This window comes from Leptodactylus fuscus, chromosome 1 (genome assembly GCF_031893055.1).
Source record: "Leptodactylus fuscus isolate aLepFus1 chromosome 1, aLepFus1.hap2, whole genome shotgun sequence".
NCBI classification, from domain to species: Eukaryota; Metazoa; Chordata; class Amphibia; order Anura; family Leptodactylidae; genus Leptodactylus; species Leptodactylus fuscus.
Window position 1 is genome coordinate 111225835 of NC_134265.1, and position 18092 is coordinate 111243926.

Consider the following 18092-nt stretch of genomic DNA (forward strand, 5'->3'; position numbering starts at 1 on the left):
CAGAGAGCACAAAACGCTCACGGCCGGACACTTTTCAAACCCATTCAATTGGTTTGAAAAATGACTGCAGGTTTCCGTTTCCTGCCCGAAACCTGCATAACGGAGATTCAGGGCGCAGATGTGAACGAGCCCTTACTATGACTCTCAAACTATTTTATTATAGGCTCCACTGTGAGTAAGTCACATGATACAGAAGATGGATTCTTAGTAGAGTATTAGTGATGATATGGCGGTTCTCAGTGGCTAGCTAACACACCCACAGTAGCTGCCTGGGGGGGCCAGTCATGAATAGAAGAATTACAACCAGCTTTAGCATGTAGGAAATAGTAGATAGAGAAGGATATGGCTTTATAGAGCAAAAGTTGTGTTCTACAAAACAAAAAAACCTTGAAAAAGTGTTATTAATGGCACCTGCATAGGAAATAGAAGTTAAACATATGCTCAGTGATCTATTTGGGTTAGTTAATTTAAAATAAAAAAATATGCCCTCATATGGTTTTATTGACAAAAATTGGATCTTGGAAAGAGGCAACAGATACATTTTTAATAAAATGTTTTTATTATGTAACAGTAATAAACTATAGGAAATCTATATGAATGTTGTATCACCACAATCGTATTGACCCAAAGGGTAAAGTCATTTACACACTGAGTGGTGAATAGAGTATGTATAATGTATACTGACAGACAGAAACAAAAATGTCCCATATTTACTAATACAGCTTTCTGGTGTAAAAAAAATATAGGCGTGTTTTTGCACCAAAAAAAAAAGTGCACCTCATTTTAACTTTCTAAGGCTCTATTCTCTCTGTTTGGGTCTGCATGGGGACCCCATGAACGGAAACGTATCCAAATAAAAAAGTGGTTACCTAAGGAAACCTGCGGACTCCATAGACTGTAATGGGGTCCGTGTGGTTTCCGCTCGAAAGATGCGGAGAGAAAAGTGTTGCGGAACAGCCCAAACTCAGATGTCAACTGGGCCTAACATGTTTGCCAAATCATTAAAAGGTGGGTGACTCAGTGGTGGTGCGACCCACTTGCTATTACTTATGCCAGAGATAAATAATAGCTGAAAGCTACATCAGCTCCTAGCTGAGCATAGGTGTAGATGTAGATTTCAGGTTCTAGCACATGGACATCTCCATCTCCAATCTATTTCCATAAAAATGTCTACCTTGTACCTAGTGTCCATTTTTCCTCATCTGTAGCATTTAACTTTCACATCCATGTTTGCAAAGCAAAGGAGATTTCTGTTCACACATGGCAGGTTTGTTGCAAATATTTCTGCTGCTGCAAAGTATTTAATTGCTGGTGACGTCAGTGTAGGAGAACAACCGATCACGAGCACAGGGGTCCCATGTCCCTCTCCTTAGGGTACCAATCCATTCAAAGTCTATGGGACTGATGATCATAGTGTACTCTGTTATCTCTGTCAGTCCCATAGACTTTGAATGGATCCTCATTCATGACCTTCACACCAGACAGGTCACAAAGGGCCGCTTGTGATTGGTGGGGGTCCCTGTGGTCGGAGTCTCCCCACCAATCACTTATTACCTATCCAGGTGGTAAACAGTAGGACTACTCTAGAAGCTTCTTTATAAAGATTGTAGACAAATACGAGGAACTGTCTAATAAAAAACTTTTGCTCTAGTTTCTCTTTAACTACAGTTGTCTATGGCAGGGACCACGAGCAGCACTACAGCAGATGGTATGACAGCACAGCTAACAGCACTAAGTGGCAGCCTGTGTATAGGGGTGTCAGGCCCCGCCCCGGGCAGTGACTCACCCGACAGTGGGCGTTGTCTCCATACATCCGGACGGGGCGCCTACTCTGTGCTGTGCAGCTCCGCCCCGGATACACAAGGAGAGGTCGGCAGCGGTGTAGTCCGGTATGAGGGAACCCCGTATCCTCCAGGACACAGCGTCATGAAGAGCCCGGCAAGCAATGAGGCAGAAGCCGACAAGGCCGCACTGCAGACAGCGGATACAAGGCACACCGACAACCGTCAGTAATGTCTCGGCAGGCAGTGTGCTTATGAAGGTGGAGACTGACCAGTATTCAACTGGTGCATCACACCTGTACCCCTAATACTGACCGCACCATCACGCCTGTACCCCTATCTAATACTGACCGCACCATCACACCTGTACCCCTATCTAATACTGACCGCACCATCACACCTGTACCCCTATCTAATACCGCACCATCTCACCTGTACTCCTAATACTGACCGCACCATCACACCTGTACCCCTAATACTGACTGCACCATCACGCCTGTACCCCTAATACTGACCGCACCATCACACCTGTACCCCTAATACTGACTGCACCATCACACCTGTACCCCTAATACTGACTGCACCATCACACCTGTACCCCTAATACTGACCGCACCATCACACCTGTACCCCTAATACTGACCGCACCATCACACCTGTACCCCTAATACTGACTGCACCATCACACCTGTACCCCTAATACTGATCGCACCATCACGCCTGTACCCTTATCTAATACTGACCGCACCATCACGCCTGTACCCCTATCTAATACTGACCGCACCATCACGCCTGTACCCCTATCTAATACTGACCGCACCATCACACCTGTACCCCTAATACTGACCGCACCATCACACCTGTACCCCTAATACTGACCGCACCATCACACCTGTACCCCTAATACTGACTGCACCATCACGCCTGTACCCCTATCTAATACTGACCGCACCATCACACCTGTACCCCTATCTAATACCGCACCATCTCACCTGTACTCCTAATACTGACCGCACCATCACACCTGTACCCCTAATACTGACCGCACCATCACACCTGTAGCCCTAATACTGACCGCACCATCACGCCTGTACCCCTATCTAATACTGACCGCACCATCACACCTGTACCCCTATCTAATACTGACCGCACCATCACGCCTGTATCCCTATCTAATACTGACCGCACCATCACACCTGTACCCCTATCTAATACTGACTGCACCATCACGCCTGTACCCCTATCTCATACTGACCGCACCATCACACCTGTACCCCTAATACTGACCGCACCATCACGCCTGTACCCCTATCTAATACTGACCGCACCATCACACCTGTACCCCTATCTAATACCGCACCATCTCACCTGTACTCCTAATACTGACCGCACCATCACACCTGTACCCCTAATACTGACCGCACCATCACGCCTGTACCCCTATCTAATACTGACCGCACCATTACACCTGTACCCCTAATACTGACCGCACCATCACACCTGTACCCCTAATACTGACTGCACCATCACGCCTGTACCCCTATCTAATACTGACCGCACCATCACACCTGTACCCCTAATACTGACTGCACCATCACGCCTGTACCCCTATCTAATACTGACCGCACCATCACACCTGTACCCCTATCTAATACTCACCGCACCATCTCACCTGTACCCCTAATACTGACCGCACCATCACACCTGTACCCCTAATACTGACCGCACCATCACACCTGTACCCCTAATACTGACTGCAGCATCTCACCTGTACCCCTAATACTGACTGCAGCATCTCACCTGTACCCCTATCTAATACTGACCGCACCGTCACACCTGTACCCCTAATACTGACCGCACCGTCACACCTGTACCCCTAATACTGACCGCACCGTCACACCTGTACCCCTAATACTGACCGCACCATCACACCTGTACCCCTAATACTGACTGCACCATCACACCTGTACCCCTAATACTGACTGCACCATCACACCTGTACCCCTAATACTGACCGCACCATCACACCTGTACCCCTAATACTGACTGCACCATCACACCTGTACCCCTAATACTGACTGCACCATCACACCTGTACCCCTAATACTGACTGCACCATCACACCTGTACCCCTAATACTGACTGCACCATCACACCTGTACCCCTATCTAATACTGACCGCACCATCACACCTGTACCCCTATCTAATACTGACCGCACCATCACACCTGTACCCCTATCTAATACTGACCGCACCATCACACCTGTACCCCTAATACTGACTGCACCATCACACCTGTACCCCTAATACTGACTGCAGCATCTCACCTGTACCCCTATCTAATACTGACTGCATAATCACACCTGTACCCGTAATACTGACCGCACCATCACACTTGTACCCCTATCTAATACTGACTGCATAATCACACCTGTACCCGTAATACTGACCGCACCATCACACCTGCACCCCTATCTATTACTGACTGCACCACGGTCACAACTGTACCCCTATCTAATACTCACTGCACCATCACACCTGTACCCCTAATACTGGCCGCACCATCACACCTGTACCCCTAATACTGACCGCACCATCACACCTGTACCCCTAATACTGACTGCGCCATCACACCTGTACCCCTAATACTGACCGCGCCATCACACCTGTACCCCTAATACTGGCCGCACCATCACACCTGTACCCCTATCTAATACTGACTGCATAATCACACCTGTATCCCTAATACTGACCGCACCATCACACCTGTACCCCTAATACTGACCGCACCATCACACCTGTACCCCTAATACTGACCGCACCATCACACCTGTACCCCTAATACTGACCGCACCATCACACCTGTACCCCTAATACTGACCGCACCATCACACCTGTACCCCTAATACTGACCGCACCATCACACCTGTACCCCTAATACTGACCGCACCATCACACCTGTACCCCTAATACTGACCGCACCATCACACCTGTACCCCTAATACTGACCGCACCATCACACCTGTACCCCTAATACTGACCGCACCATCACACCTGTACCCCTAATACTGACCGCACCATCACACCTGTACCCCTAATACTGACCGCACCATCACACCTGTACCCCTAATACTGACCGCACCATCACACCTGTACCCCTAATACTGACCGCACCATCACACCTGTACCCCTAATACTGACCGCACCATCACACCTGTACCCCTAATACTGACCGCACCATCACACCTGTACCCCTAATACTGACCGCACCATCACACCTGTACCCCTAATACTGACCGCACCATCACACCTGTACCCCTAATACTGACCGCACCATCACACCTGTACCCCTAATACTGACCGCACCATCACACCTGTACCCCTAATACTGACTGCACCATCACACCTGTACCCCTAATACTGACTGCACCATCACACCTGTACCCCTAATACTGACCGCACCATCACACCTGTACCCCTAATACTGACTGCACCATCACACCTGTACCCCTAATACTGACTGCACCATCACACCTGTACCCCTAATACTGACTGCACCATCACACCTGTACCCCTAATACTGACTGCACCATCACACCTGTACCCCTATCTAATACTGACCGCACCATCACACCTGTACCCCTATCTAATACTGACCGCACCATCACACCTGTACCCCTATCTAATACTGACCGCACCATCACACCTGTACCCCTAATACTGACTGCACCATCACACCTGTACCCCTAATACTGACTGCAGCATCTCACCTGTACCCCTATCTAATACTGACTGCATAATCACACCTGTACCCGTAATACTGACCGCACCATCACACTTGTACCCCTATCTAATACTGACTGCATAATCACACCTGTACCCGTAATACTGACCGCACCATCACACCTGCACCCCTATCTATTACTGACTGCACCACGGTCACAACTGTACCCCTATCTAATACTCACTGCACCATCACACCTGTACCCCTAATACTGGCCGCACCATCACACCTGTACCCCTAATACTGACCGCACCATCACACCTGTACCCCTAATACTGACTGCGCCATCACACCTGTACCCCTAATACTGACCGCGCCATCACACCTGTACCCCTAATACTGGCTGCACCATCACACCTGTACCCCTATCTAATACTGACTGCATAATCACACCTGTATCCCTAATACTGACCGCACCATCACACCTGTACCCCTAATACTGACCGCACCATCACACCTGTACCCCTAATACTGACCGCACCATCACACCTGTACCCCTAATACTGACCGCACCATCACACCTGTACCCCTAATACTGACCGCACCATCACACCTGTACCCCTAATACTGACCGCACCATCACACCTGTACCCCTAATACTGACCGCACCATCACACCTGTACCCCTAATACTGACCGCACCATCACACCTGTACCCCTAATACTGACCGCACCATCACACCTGTACCCCTAATACTGACCGCACCATCACACCTGTACCCCTAATACTGACCGCACCATCACACCTGTACCCCTAATACTGACCGCACCATCACACCTGTACCCCTAATACTGACCGCACCATCACACCTGTACCCCTAATACTGACCGCACCATCACACCTGTACCCCTAATACTGACCGCACCATCACACCTGTACCCCTAATACTGACCGCACCATCACACCTGTACCCCTAATACTGACCGCACCATCACACCTGTACCCCTAATACTGACCGCACCATCACACCTGTACCCCTATCTAATACTGACCGCACCATCACACCTGTACCCCTAATACTGACTGCACCATCACACCTGTACCCTTAATACTGACTGCACCATCACACCTGTACCCCTAATACTGACTGCACCATCACACCTGTACCCCTAATACTGACCGCACCATCACACCTGTACCCCTAATACTGACTGCACCATCACACCTGTACCCCTAATACTGACCGCACCATCACACCTGTACCCCTATCTAATACTGACCGCACCATCACACCTGTACCCCTAATACTGACCGCACCATCACACCTGTACCCCTAATACTGACTGCACCATCACACCTGTACCCCTAATACTGACTGCACCATCACACCTGTACCCCTAATACTGACCGCACCATCACACCTGTACCCCTAATACTGACCGCACCATCACACCTGTACCCCTAATACTGACCGCACCATCACACCTGTACCCCTAATACTGACTGCACCATCACACCTGTACCCCTAATACTGACCGCACCATCACACCTGTACCCCTAATACTGACCGCACCATCACACCTGTACCCCTATCTAATACTGACTGCACCATCACACCTGTACCCCTAATACTGACCGCACCATCACACCTGTACCCCTAATACTGACTGCACCATCACACCTGTACCCCTATCTAATACTAACTGCATAATCACACCTGTACCCCTAATACTGACTGCACTATCACACCTGTACCCCTATCTAATACTGACCGCACCATCACACCTGTACCCCTATCTAATACTGATCACACCTGTACCCCTAATACTGACCGCACCATCACACCTGTACCCCTAATACTGACCGCACCATCACACCTGTACCCCTAATACTGACTGCACCATCACACCTGCACCCCTATCTTATAGTGACTGCACCACGGTCACACCTGCACCCCTATCTGATAGTGACTGTACCACGGTCACACCTGCACCCCTATCTTATAGTGACTGCACCACGGTCACACCTGCACCCCTATCTGATAGTGACTGCACCACGGTCACACCTGCACCCCTATCTTATAGTGACTGCACCACGGTCACACCTGCACCCTTATCTCATAGTGTCTGCACCACGGTTACACCTGTACCCCTATCTATTACTGAGTGCCCCATCTCAGTTTATGCTCCAGATTTTCAACATTGATTTCGCCCGTTGCAGTGTATAAGGTGAAATGTGCTGCAAATCTGCAGTAAGTGTACACAGAATCCACAACAAATATTACACGATATTGCTGCTGTGGATTCACAAGAGAGGATATCAATGCACACATCCCATGTGAACATTCCTTAAGGCTGATATAATTTCATTCATAAATCATCTCTGGTGACTGAGGATATATAAAAAAAAAATTGATGCTGACCAATGAAACCTATCTGTAGATCCTCTTACTCTGTCACTGTACACACTAGTGAAGATAAATTTTATGTTTAACCATAAAGGGACTGGATGCCTTGCTTGAAGAGAGAACAATATTACGGTTTATTGATTCTATATTTTAATTAAGGACACGTCTTTTCCTTCCTCTGGATCAACACTTGATGGACTGATGTCTTCATCCAACCACTACTATGTAACCAAAGCTGAATATTTATATGTAGCTTAGGGCTGCACAACAATTTGGCAGTACAAGATTGTAAATCTGCAGCCAGTCACAACAAATTATAGTGAATGTGGTCACACCCAAAATCAGCAGTCAACTTGCAGATTGCAACGTGACCACATTCACTATAGTTAGTTGGGATGTTTGTGATATTTCTGTACTTAGGTTGAAATCCGGAGTTCCGACCCTGTATTTTTCATTCTACTGATCGGACCTTTGTTAGTTTTCCCTATGTTTGTATCTGTTTTTTTTACATTGTAAAATTTCCCTCTGCTTTCTTTTTCCAATAAAAATCATATTTAAAATAGTTAGTTGGGATGTAACAGTCCAACACTAAATACTATGCACTAAATACTAAACTAAATACTAAACACAGTAAATACTATACTAGTCTGTGTGTTCCAATCTGAGACTAATAAATTATGCGTCCTATCCTTTTTAGGTGATCATGTCCAGCTGAAGGTACCCCTTATCCAGCAGTCTTATCACTGGGATTGCGGCCTGGCATGTGCACGCATGGTATTGCAGTAAGTAGTTCTTGGATAAAGGGCTTCAGGGTATTTGGGACTGACACTGGTACTGTACTGGCACGACCACAGAAGGAAGTTTCAGGCTTTGCTTTGTTTTTCCTTAATTTTGGATCCATTCTGGTGTTCAGCTCAACACAAGTGTATCAAAAACTAAAACAAAAATTACATTTAATATTCCAGCCATGTTGTTTCGTAAGGGGTTGGGATAAATTATCAACTAATCAACTGTCCTGTGGATTAGTCTGATTGGTGGGGTCTGACAACTGAAGTTTGGTTCCTTGTACCCCAATATGAATGGAGTGTATATAAGATTTCTACTTGGCACAACCCTAAGATTTCTTCTCAAATTATCCCAAAAGTGTTTTTGGGGAAATCCATACATCGCTGTATTTCGTTATGTATAGTTTAACTCCTTTATCAACTTAATGGGTAGCAGATGCAATGCTGTCATTAAGAGCAAATGCCTTTGTTAGGTTCGGTGCATATCTTCGCCCGGATCTCTGTTGTTCATGTCCGCTGTTTTTATACTGAAACTGCACAGGATTTTCTCTCTGATTTCTGACAGTTTCTGCGGCAGATGTGAACTTAGTCTAACACCAGTTGTCAGCTTGTTTGTTTTGTTTTTTTTTGGCTGGGGTTGGCTTCTTACACCTAGGTATGTATTTGTACTCAGGTAGTTATTATGCTAAAAATATGCTACTGGCACCTGAGTTATTAGTTATTTTTACAGATTACATTTTCTATAGCCTGTGCATTGAAGTCAAATATAACTAATTAGGAGATAAACAATTTATTAAATACTTGTTGAACGTGTGTTATAACCTCTAAGTAGTTTTTATTTGTTTTGTTTTTTATCTGCAATCTTCTCTATATGTTACTTTTTGGTTATATGCAACCTTGCAGGTACCTCAATCTCCTGAATGAAGAGGAGTTTCGAAATGCAATGCAAGAGCTCCAACTCACAAAAAGTATTTGGACTATTGATTTGGCATACCTAATGCACCATTTTGGGGTACAGCATCAGTTCTGCACACAGACCTTAGGAGTAGACAAGGGATACAAAAACCAAGTATGACCTTTATGTTTTGTCTATTACTATCGGGAAATAATTTCCATGTTGTTATATAGTCTGCTTTAGACCTACAGCAACTATTGCTGTTATACCCAACGCTGCAGATCTTCTTGTCTGTGAACCTACAGAAAAGGAGGTGTCCTTAGTCTGTAAACCATTGTAGGAACACACAGGATTACTTGTCCATATATGTATTGTTATGTTTTTTAATTTCAAAGCCGATCTTGTTATTCCCAGTATCAGTGCTTAGTTTATGATGAGGTGCAGGACTCATGCTAAATTGGGGGCATCTTTCAGCTGTCCATGTGTCAGTATGAAAGCTACACCAGTTTGCAGCTGGCATAGCGCACTGTCTACTTTCTAGAGTTATATATACCACACATCTCTGAGGACATGGTTCTTTTTAAAAGGGGTGTCCTGTTAAGCACACTTATCCCACGTCCACAGGATGGGGAATAAGTGTCCAATCACTGGGGGCATTACCACTGGGTTCGCGAGCAATCAGGAGGATTGGGAGACTAAAAGTCCACCTAAAGCCTCCTTGACACTAGTGTGCTTGTGTGACCGGTACTCCATTCATTGATATAGGGCTGCTGAGATTGTAACCTCTGGCAGTTCTCGCAGTCCAATAGAAGTGAATGGAGTGTCTGTGACACAAGGAATGGAGACTTTAGGGAGACTCTTAGGCCCTGTCCTCCTAACTGCTGGGGGACCCGGAGGGCAGACGCATATCCCCTATCTTATGAATATGCTTAACTGCACAACTCCTTTAAGGCTAAAATGTGTATATTACTAAAGAGTTAAACCGGCTTAACATAAACCATATGTGCCAGCTATATTTACTTCAGACATAAATGAAAAATCTGCAATAAAATAGTGATATTTTAGGACAGGACTGGAAATCTTCACAGGAAGTGACATCAAGTCCATTAGTCACATGGCAATGCCACATCTCCATTCCATTAAAATGAATGAGAGCTGTAGCGTGGCCGTGTGACCAGTGGACAAGTTATCACTTCCTAAAAAGAAAAAAGAAGCCATGTTTTCGAAGTCCTGCACAACCCCTAAGGGTATGTTCACACAGCAGAGAGTGAAGAGGAATTCTCTTCATTTTCCACCACCAGCATTTTTGAAGCGATCTAACCGTAAGGGATGCCAATGCTGTGAAATCAGGAGGAAGACCAATCAGCAGGGAGTCTCGAGCCGTGGACCCCGTGGCTGAATTAGTCGCAGAATCCGCAGCAAAATTGAGCTGGACACTTCTTTTTTCCATGTCCTGCTATGATCTGTATTTCCTGTTGAAAGCAATGGCAGACAGATTCTGGGAGGAATCTGCTTCAGTTACAGAGGCGAAATTCTGTGGTAAATTCTTCCATGTGAACACACCCTTAAAGGATAGATATGATTTATACTGTCTTATTATGCTGGAATATCAAGCACCAAGTGTTCTAAAGCACGGTTCTTTCCAAAGTCTTTCTACAGGAAACATTTCGATGCAGAGGAGAACAGGGTCAACCAATTATTTGCCCAAGCCAAAGCCCATGGTGTTAATGTAGAAAAAAGGTACATCATATTATTTTTTTTCTTTCTTCTCAGTGGTGACGTCCTTATGTAACCGGATTCCTGCACATTCATATGTGTGACTTTGAATATACCCAGAATCCTCATTCTGGGTTTTATACGACAGAAGGTTTTCCAACAGTACCAAGTAACTGAGTATATGGATTTGTTTGTACAGCAGTATAACAGGTCAGAATAATCTGACCTGTAAATATGATTTATTCTGTGAGCCCCACAGCAGAGGTTGAACCTTGAGTTTCTGCCACACTTTGCAATGTCACAGGTTTTTGTGCAGGTAAACCCCACTTCAATGGGACCAGTTAGTGTGTAGTCTCACACTGTACTTTAAAAATTATGGTGATTTGAGGTGTTTTTCATGTCAGAAACTGCATGAAAAAGCACAATGTGAACATCCCTCAAGGTTTCAAAACCATACAATATATGGCATACACAAGACTGATAACTAGAACCAACATACCAACCAAGCCACACAGAGTAGGGTCACCTAAATTAAATGGTATATTCCCCTTATAAATCAGTCAGTTCCCAAGATATTGCCAATTTTGTCATTATGAAAATGGTTTATTTGGAGCAATAGGGATGTTGCTGTTGCACAAAGAAGTAAGCCTCCCACTGCCCTTGCCCCTCCCTCCTCTGACTGGGCCAGACAGTGTATACCTAATCTCGCCTGGTCCTGGATTCTTTCATACTCATGTTTTTGGCACATTTGATACATGTGATTCAGACCAAGCATACATCACAGTAGTGCTGCGCATGCACTGAGAATATGAGCAACGGCGAGTGCCACAAACCTGGTAAGATTAGTTATAAATTGCCTGGCCCAGTCAATCAGAATAAGGTCGGTTGCAGATGAACGTGGTGTAGGTCAGTGTGCTATCCGTGTATTTCTTGGATACCCCACTGGCCCATTATTGTCTATGGGCCCGTACACACGACTGTAGTTTTCACAATCTCGTGTGCAGGCCGCCGGTCCATGCTGCATCGGATAGGACAGGACCTGTTCCTGTTCTGTTTTGCGGCACATGCTTTCGTAGCTCCTCTTCATTTAATGAAAGGCTCCGTGGAAGCACGGGCGGCACACAGGGACATCCCACTGTCCCCCCTCTGCAGCCCATGCTTTTAATTCACGGCAGGCTGGTTGCAGCACAGTCGTCTACAACTGGCCTAAGGAGGGAGCCGCAGAGGCAGTCTTAGAGCAATTACTGCTCCAAATATGCGCATTGATAAAATGGGTGATATTTTCAGCAAGCATGGGGGGGGGGGGGCGTTTATATGGATTTTGGTGACTTCTCTAGTGTACATATAATTGGCAGCATGGGGCATATCGAAACAAGGGAAAGATGGAGTTGTTGCTCTTAGAAACCAATCAGAAAAGAATCTTGTTGCATAGGTAATTTTTCTACTTTTTCTTTGCATATACTATACATTTCATACTCTAAGCATTTTAGCTTAGTCTCTATACTTATTTCAGAATAAACCGTAGTATACTAATTCTTCATTATATCTCCTATGTTTGCAGAAGTGTAACAATACAAGAACTGCAAGATCACCTATCCCAGGGACATGTGGCCATTGTACTGGTTAATGCTGTTCTGCTCCTGTGTGACCTCTGTCCTAGCCGTGTTAAATACTGCTGTTTTCTTCCCATTGGACAGAAGTGCTTCTGCAAAAGCAGCGAATATCAGGGTCATTTTATTGTGCTTTGTGGCTACAACAAATCCTCTGGAAGTTTTTTCTACAATAATCCTGGATATGCAGACAGTAAGTACTTTTACTTTAAATGGATCTTCTGGGAGCTGACCTATGGATATACTGCCCATGGGGTATGTCATAAATATCTGACCAGTGGTGGTACAATCATGGGGAAGCCACAGATCTACTGCATGCTAGTGTTGTCATGTATCCTGATTGCAGCTCAGTCTTATTTAGTTGAATGGGGCTGATCTTCAATGCCTAGCACAGCCCCAACTTAATGTACGGCGCTGCAGTATTCATTAGAGGCCACAACTCTCTCGCCTGAGTGCCAGGTGTTGGACCCCCCACCATTTTGATATTGATGACCTGTGTTGTGCTCTTCTTCAGTTTATAAACTGTGCTTTACCTAATAGTATCTTTTAACCTAGGGTTGTGTCGGACAAGCATCACCAACTTTGAAGAAGCTCGTAGTAGTTATGGTACAGATGAGGATATCCTCTTTATCTATGTGGACAGCTGACCTCAGAATGGAACTTGTCAAGAAGTATTTTGTTGTATGCAGAACAAATTCTGCAGTCCATGCACTACAGAGACATTTCAATGTACAGAATTTGCAGTAAAAAGACAAATCGGATGGGTGGATTCATTGGTCACCTAAAGAGGGCACGGTCTTGTCTATCCACTACCAGAGGAAGTGATTTATTGTGTAAGAAGCTATGCAGTAGCCATGGTACTTGAGATATCGGCCTCATTACTGAACAGGAGTATTATATGTTTGGACATGTACACAGCATCAATGTGAACACCTAAAGATCTCTCTTTGACCTGTAATATGAAGTTTCCTCCACTTTTGCGGTTTAAAATAGCCACCAGTGGTCTGGGAATACTTTCCACTAGATTTTCAGAGATGGCTATAAGGATTTGCCGCCTCCTCAGTGTCAGGAGCATTAGTGAGATCAGGTAGTGTTGTAGGACAATAAGTCTTAATTTCACAGTTTTAACACCAGATTTCTACAGAAGGTCACAGCTCTGTGCAGTCAGTTCATGTCACATTCTTCAATGCCAGACTTTGGAAACCATTTAAGGCGGAGTTGACACGGAGTAATTTGGTCAGGAAATTGACTCAAATTCCTCCTCCTAAAACGCCTCACCATAGGACTGTATGGTGAGGAGGAATTTGAGTCAGTTTCCTGACCAAAAAAACTTGTGTGATCTCAGCCTAAAGGCTTTTTTAAGGGGAGTCTTCTGCCACCAAAATCTCTTCTAGGCCACTTATATGCTATAGTAGGGTGAGTTAGTGGCATAATGAACATGTCTTGTGTCAAAGTGCAGAATTTTTATTCCATATGCAAATAAGCTGTTTGGTACATTTGAGACTAGGCCACACCAGCTGAAGCACCTTTTTTTTACAGTTGTCACCCAATTTAACCCCAAAAAAGAAAGACACCCTATGGACAGCGAGTTGCTGCAATTACAGGTGCCATACATTTTGTAGCCCCTGTTGTGGGTATTGTAGCATTGTCCCATTAAGTTGACTACGCTACACATTCCCACAATGTAAGTTTGTTTGTCCTGTTATTTTAAGGCTCCCCTGTTATTGACATTTCCTCTTGAATAGTATACACATACAGCTGACCAGTGCTAGAATGCAGTGTACATTGGATATGTCCCCTAGATATGGATACAATGCTTCTAACAAGGAGGCCAAAGGCTCATCTGCTGTCAGTATCTGACATACTGATGCTGAGTGAATGCTGGTGGGTAATTTCTGTTTTCACTACTTCCATTTGAGAAGTATCAACTAGATTGTATAAATAGGACAAATATACACTTAGAGCTGACCAGTAAGGTACAGTATGGCATAAAGGGAATTTACTTTGTCTCTCCACTTTTTATTTTGAAGTGCAGCAACCATAAGGGCGTCACTAGCACAAAAGAGCTTCTATACGCTGTGTGTGTGTGTGTGTATATATATATATATATATATATATATATATATATATATATATATATATATATATATATATATATATAATTATACACTCTTTAACCAGTTTATTAGTCAAGTGTTATCTGCCATATACTTATAACTGCATTAAACATGATCTGTTGGCTATGCCAGACATGTACACATTCACATCTCTTTCTGGTATTTTGCAACTTAAGCAGTTCACACTTTGCATACTCTATAAACTTGGAGTTTGACTACAGTGCCACTTGGTGTCTGTACTTGAAATGCAGTGTCTTCTGTATCATGTATTTATTTCAATTATTCATACATTCAGCTGCAAATAAATCAAATTTTAAAGAATTTTGGTATTTGTTCTCATGTGTCAATCAACAGGATTAGAAATTATGTTGGACCTAAAACTTATTGATTCCCCCCAATGATATTATGTAAGAGTGAAATGGCATTTATACAGCAATAAAATGCCAGGAATACTGATAATATTCTTTCAAGTTAATCTTGATAGCCTATCCTTAAATGTGTTTTCCAATGCATCCTCATGACAGGACCAACAGAGGTTGACCTCTGAGGATACAGGAAGATAGAGGTCAAAAGCCCCCAGCCCTCCTCCCCTCTCCAGTGTTCTTCCTTTCCCTCTCAGAGACAAGTACAAGAGGGGAGTCTCTACCTGGTTGCAGATTGGGGGTTGCTTGTCCCCTTCCTTCCTGAAGCCAAGGCTAGCATCCCTTAGCCTAAAGATCTAGGGGCGGTTGTCCATTCTTTTACATATGGACCTCTGGATCCTGGATTTTCAAATTTGGCAGCAGCTGCTCCCCCTTCGCCCTGGTTTTCGGCTGCCACCATCGTACCCTCTGTTCGAGTGCACATACGTATGTGGCGTTAGTGTCACAACTGGAAGTGCTGTGGTGGCCATCTTGGAGGTGGCACATGTAGCTCTCAGCATAGGAGAAGCATGTCTGCAGGGGTGGAGCGTGAAGGATGCGGCATTCGTCAGATAGGGTGGTGCTCCAGCAGTACTTCCTGCTTCCCAGCTGCACATGAAGACTACAAAAGGGGGTATAAGGCCCACCGCAATGTGGCCTCCAGATCGTTCTTGGTGTATACTACTTACGTTTGCTGTGGTCATGGAGCAAAGAAAAGAGGGACCCTAAAAACCTCATCCTGATGCTGATTTAGCCCAAGTACATGATAAGGACTTGGCTCTAAATTCTGAACCTAAAAATGCAGGAAATTTGTAAACTGTGCCAAACCCTTACAAGTAGCTTATAAAAAGCAGATGTTAGGATTGATGGCCAAATTAAAGATGAAACTCCTTAATTTATGTCATCCCTGTTGCAGTCACAGGAGAGTACATCTGGACCACCCGTTAAAAGACCACAGTTCATTTCTGATTCTCCAGATCCTCGGGGATGAGATTCAGAAGAGGATTGCTTCTGTTTGTCAGAGGAAGAATTAGAAGATGAATGTTTAAAGGGGTTGTCTGTTTTAAACAGGTTGGGGGGCAGTGAAAAAAAAAATTAAATTCATACCTTTCCGAGGTCCTCCAGTCCCTCCCTGTACTGTCCGATCTTCTCGGTCCTATGCTGACGTGTGACGGAAATCCCAGTCACACGTGACCGCTGAGGCCAATCAGCAACCTGCAATTTTGGCGGAATTTAGAAAGAGACCCAGGAGAAGCTGCCAGAGCATCGGGGACAAGTATGATTTTTATTTTTTTTAATCTAGAGACACATACGATAGTCAGCCAGTCCGGCCAGGCCCAGTTGACTTTATTGTGCTTGGATATCCTTAGGCTTTGGTTCTGTTTGTTTCTTATTTAGTTTTTCTTTGGTGCAAGAAGTGAAGTCTATAAGGTTAGCTACTTGAGTTTTATACCTTGTAAACCTATGGTACAGTTAATATGTAACTTTTATGTGAAGGATTCTTTTAGATAGTTTATCCACTTGTAACCCACAGTTATACAGCAGTGTCCTTGTCACATTACAAAAAATATATTCTATGAGATGTGTAGGAACAACCACCAACTGGAAGAAACCACTGTATGACTGAGAAATAAAGAAGGTATGGAAAGTGTCAAACTCAGAATTCTCTTCTCTGGTGGTCGACTTCCAGCACACAGAATGTTATTTCATACTCCACTTGTAACACTGAAGGGAAGAAGCAACTGCTCTGTGCATATTTCTACTTATTAAGAGTAGTTGTCACTGTTCAAGCCAATTCAGCTGTTAAAGGGGTTTTCTGGGATTTCTTTTATGGGCTTACTAGCATCTGCCCACGACTTTGTCTGCGGGTTGTTGTTGGCACTGAGCCGCTTATATTTAGCTAATTGCTGTTGTGGATGATCCGCCTGCTCCCATGTCTCAGCTCTACTACATCGCTGCATATGCGCAGCCTACTCAGTTGTATGTACATCTCTGCATATGGAGAGCGTAATCAGCTGTGCTACAGCACTGTCTAAACTCTGCTACATCAGGCGATTGTGATTACAGGGGTTTGGTAATGTGACTGTGAGCAGCTTCTGTGTTACAAAGGGCTGAACGGATGTTGCTGAAATGTGCCAGAGTTCGATCAGCTTGCTCCCGCATCTCTGCTCTGCTACATCGCTGCATATGCATAGGATACCCAGCTGTGCTACAGCGCTGCCTAAACTCTGCTACATCGGGCAATTGTGATTACAGGGGTTTGGTTATGTCTGAGCAGCTTCTGTGATACAAAGGGCTGAACGGATGTTGCTGAAATATGCCAAAGTTCTCCCCCCTTCCCGGCAGAACAACACATTCCCCGTTGTACTCACTGAAAGTCTACAACTGATATACTCCTCTTGCCCACACACAGCCTGCATGTTCTGTAGTCTCCTGAACTTCCATGAGACTCCATTTTCTTCAGCTTTCACACTGTCCAGCTTCATCCTATATAGCTCCACCCATAAAATAGTGTGTAGCGCCGCCCACTGTCTAGCATGATCCTATCTGAGAATAGCTCAAGGACCTGCAATGACGTCATCACAGGTCCTTTAGTGTTGTGTGAACCTAAATTCCTTCACTTCAGTCGTGTAGTGACGTCATTTAACGGGATAA

General features: G+C 44.8%; 1 protein-coding gene across 1 annotated transcript; it reads left to right on the top strand.

The window, feature by feature from the left end:
• The first annotated feature begins 1793 nt into the window (after window positions 1-1793).
• On the top strand, window positions 1794-15329 carry GUCD1 (guanylyl cyclase domain containing 1). Its single transcript, XM_075276038.1, has 6 exons — window positions 1794-2005; window positions 8611-8695; window positions 9602-9767; window positions 11242-11333; window positions 12871-13112; window positions 13475-15329. The coding sequence occupies exons 1-6, from the start codon at window positions 1927-1929 to the stop codon at window positions 13564-13566; spliced, it is 756 nt and encodes a 251-aa protein (XP_075132139.1). The 5' UTR covers window positions 1794-1926; the 3' UTR covers window positions 13567-15329.
• Window positions 15330-18092: the final 2763 nt, after the last annotated feature.

What these genes read in the sequence shown, in the direction of transcription:
- GUCD1 (XM_075276038.1), top strand. Translation starts at nt 1,927, where the DNA reads ATGAAGAGCCCGGCAAGCAATGAGGCAGAAGCCGACAAGGCCGCACTG. An exon ending in GGTGTTAATGTAGAAAAAAG is followed by an intron (nt 11,334 to 12,870) that starts GTACATCATATT and finishes CTATGTTTGCAG; the next exon opens with AAGTGTAACAATACAAGAAC. An exon ending in TAATCCTGGATATGCAGACA is followed by an intron (nt 13,113 to 13,474) that starts GTAAGTACTTTT and finishes CTTTTAACCTAG; the next exon opens with GGTTGTGTCGGACAAGCATC.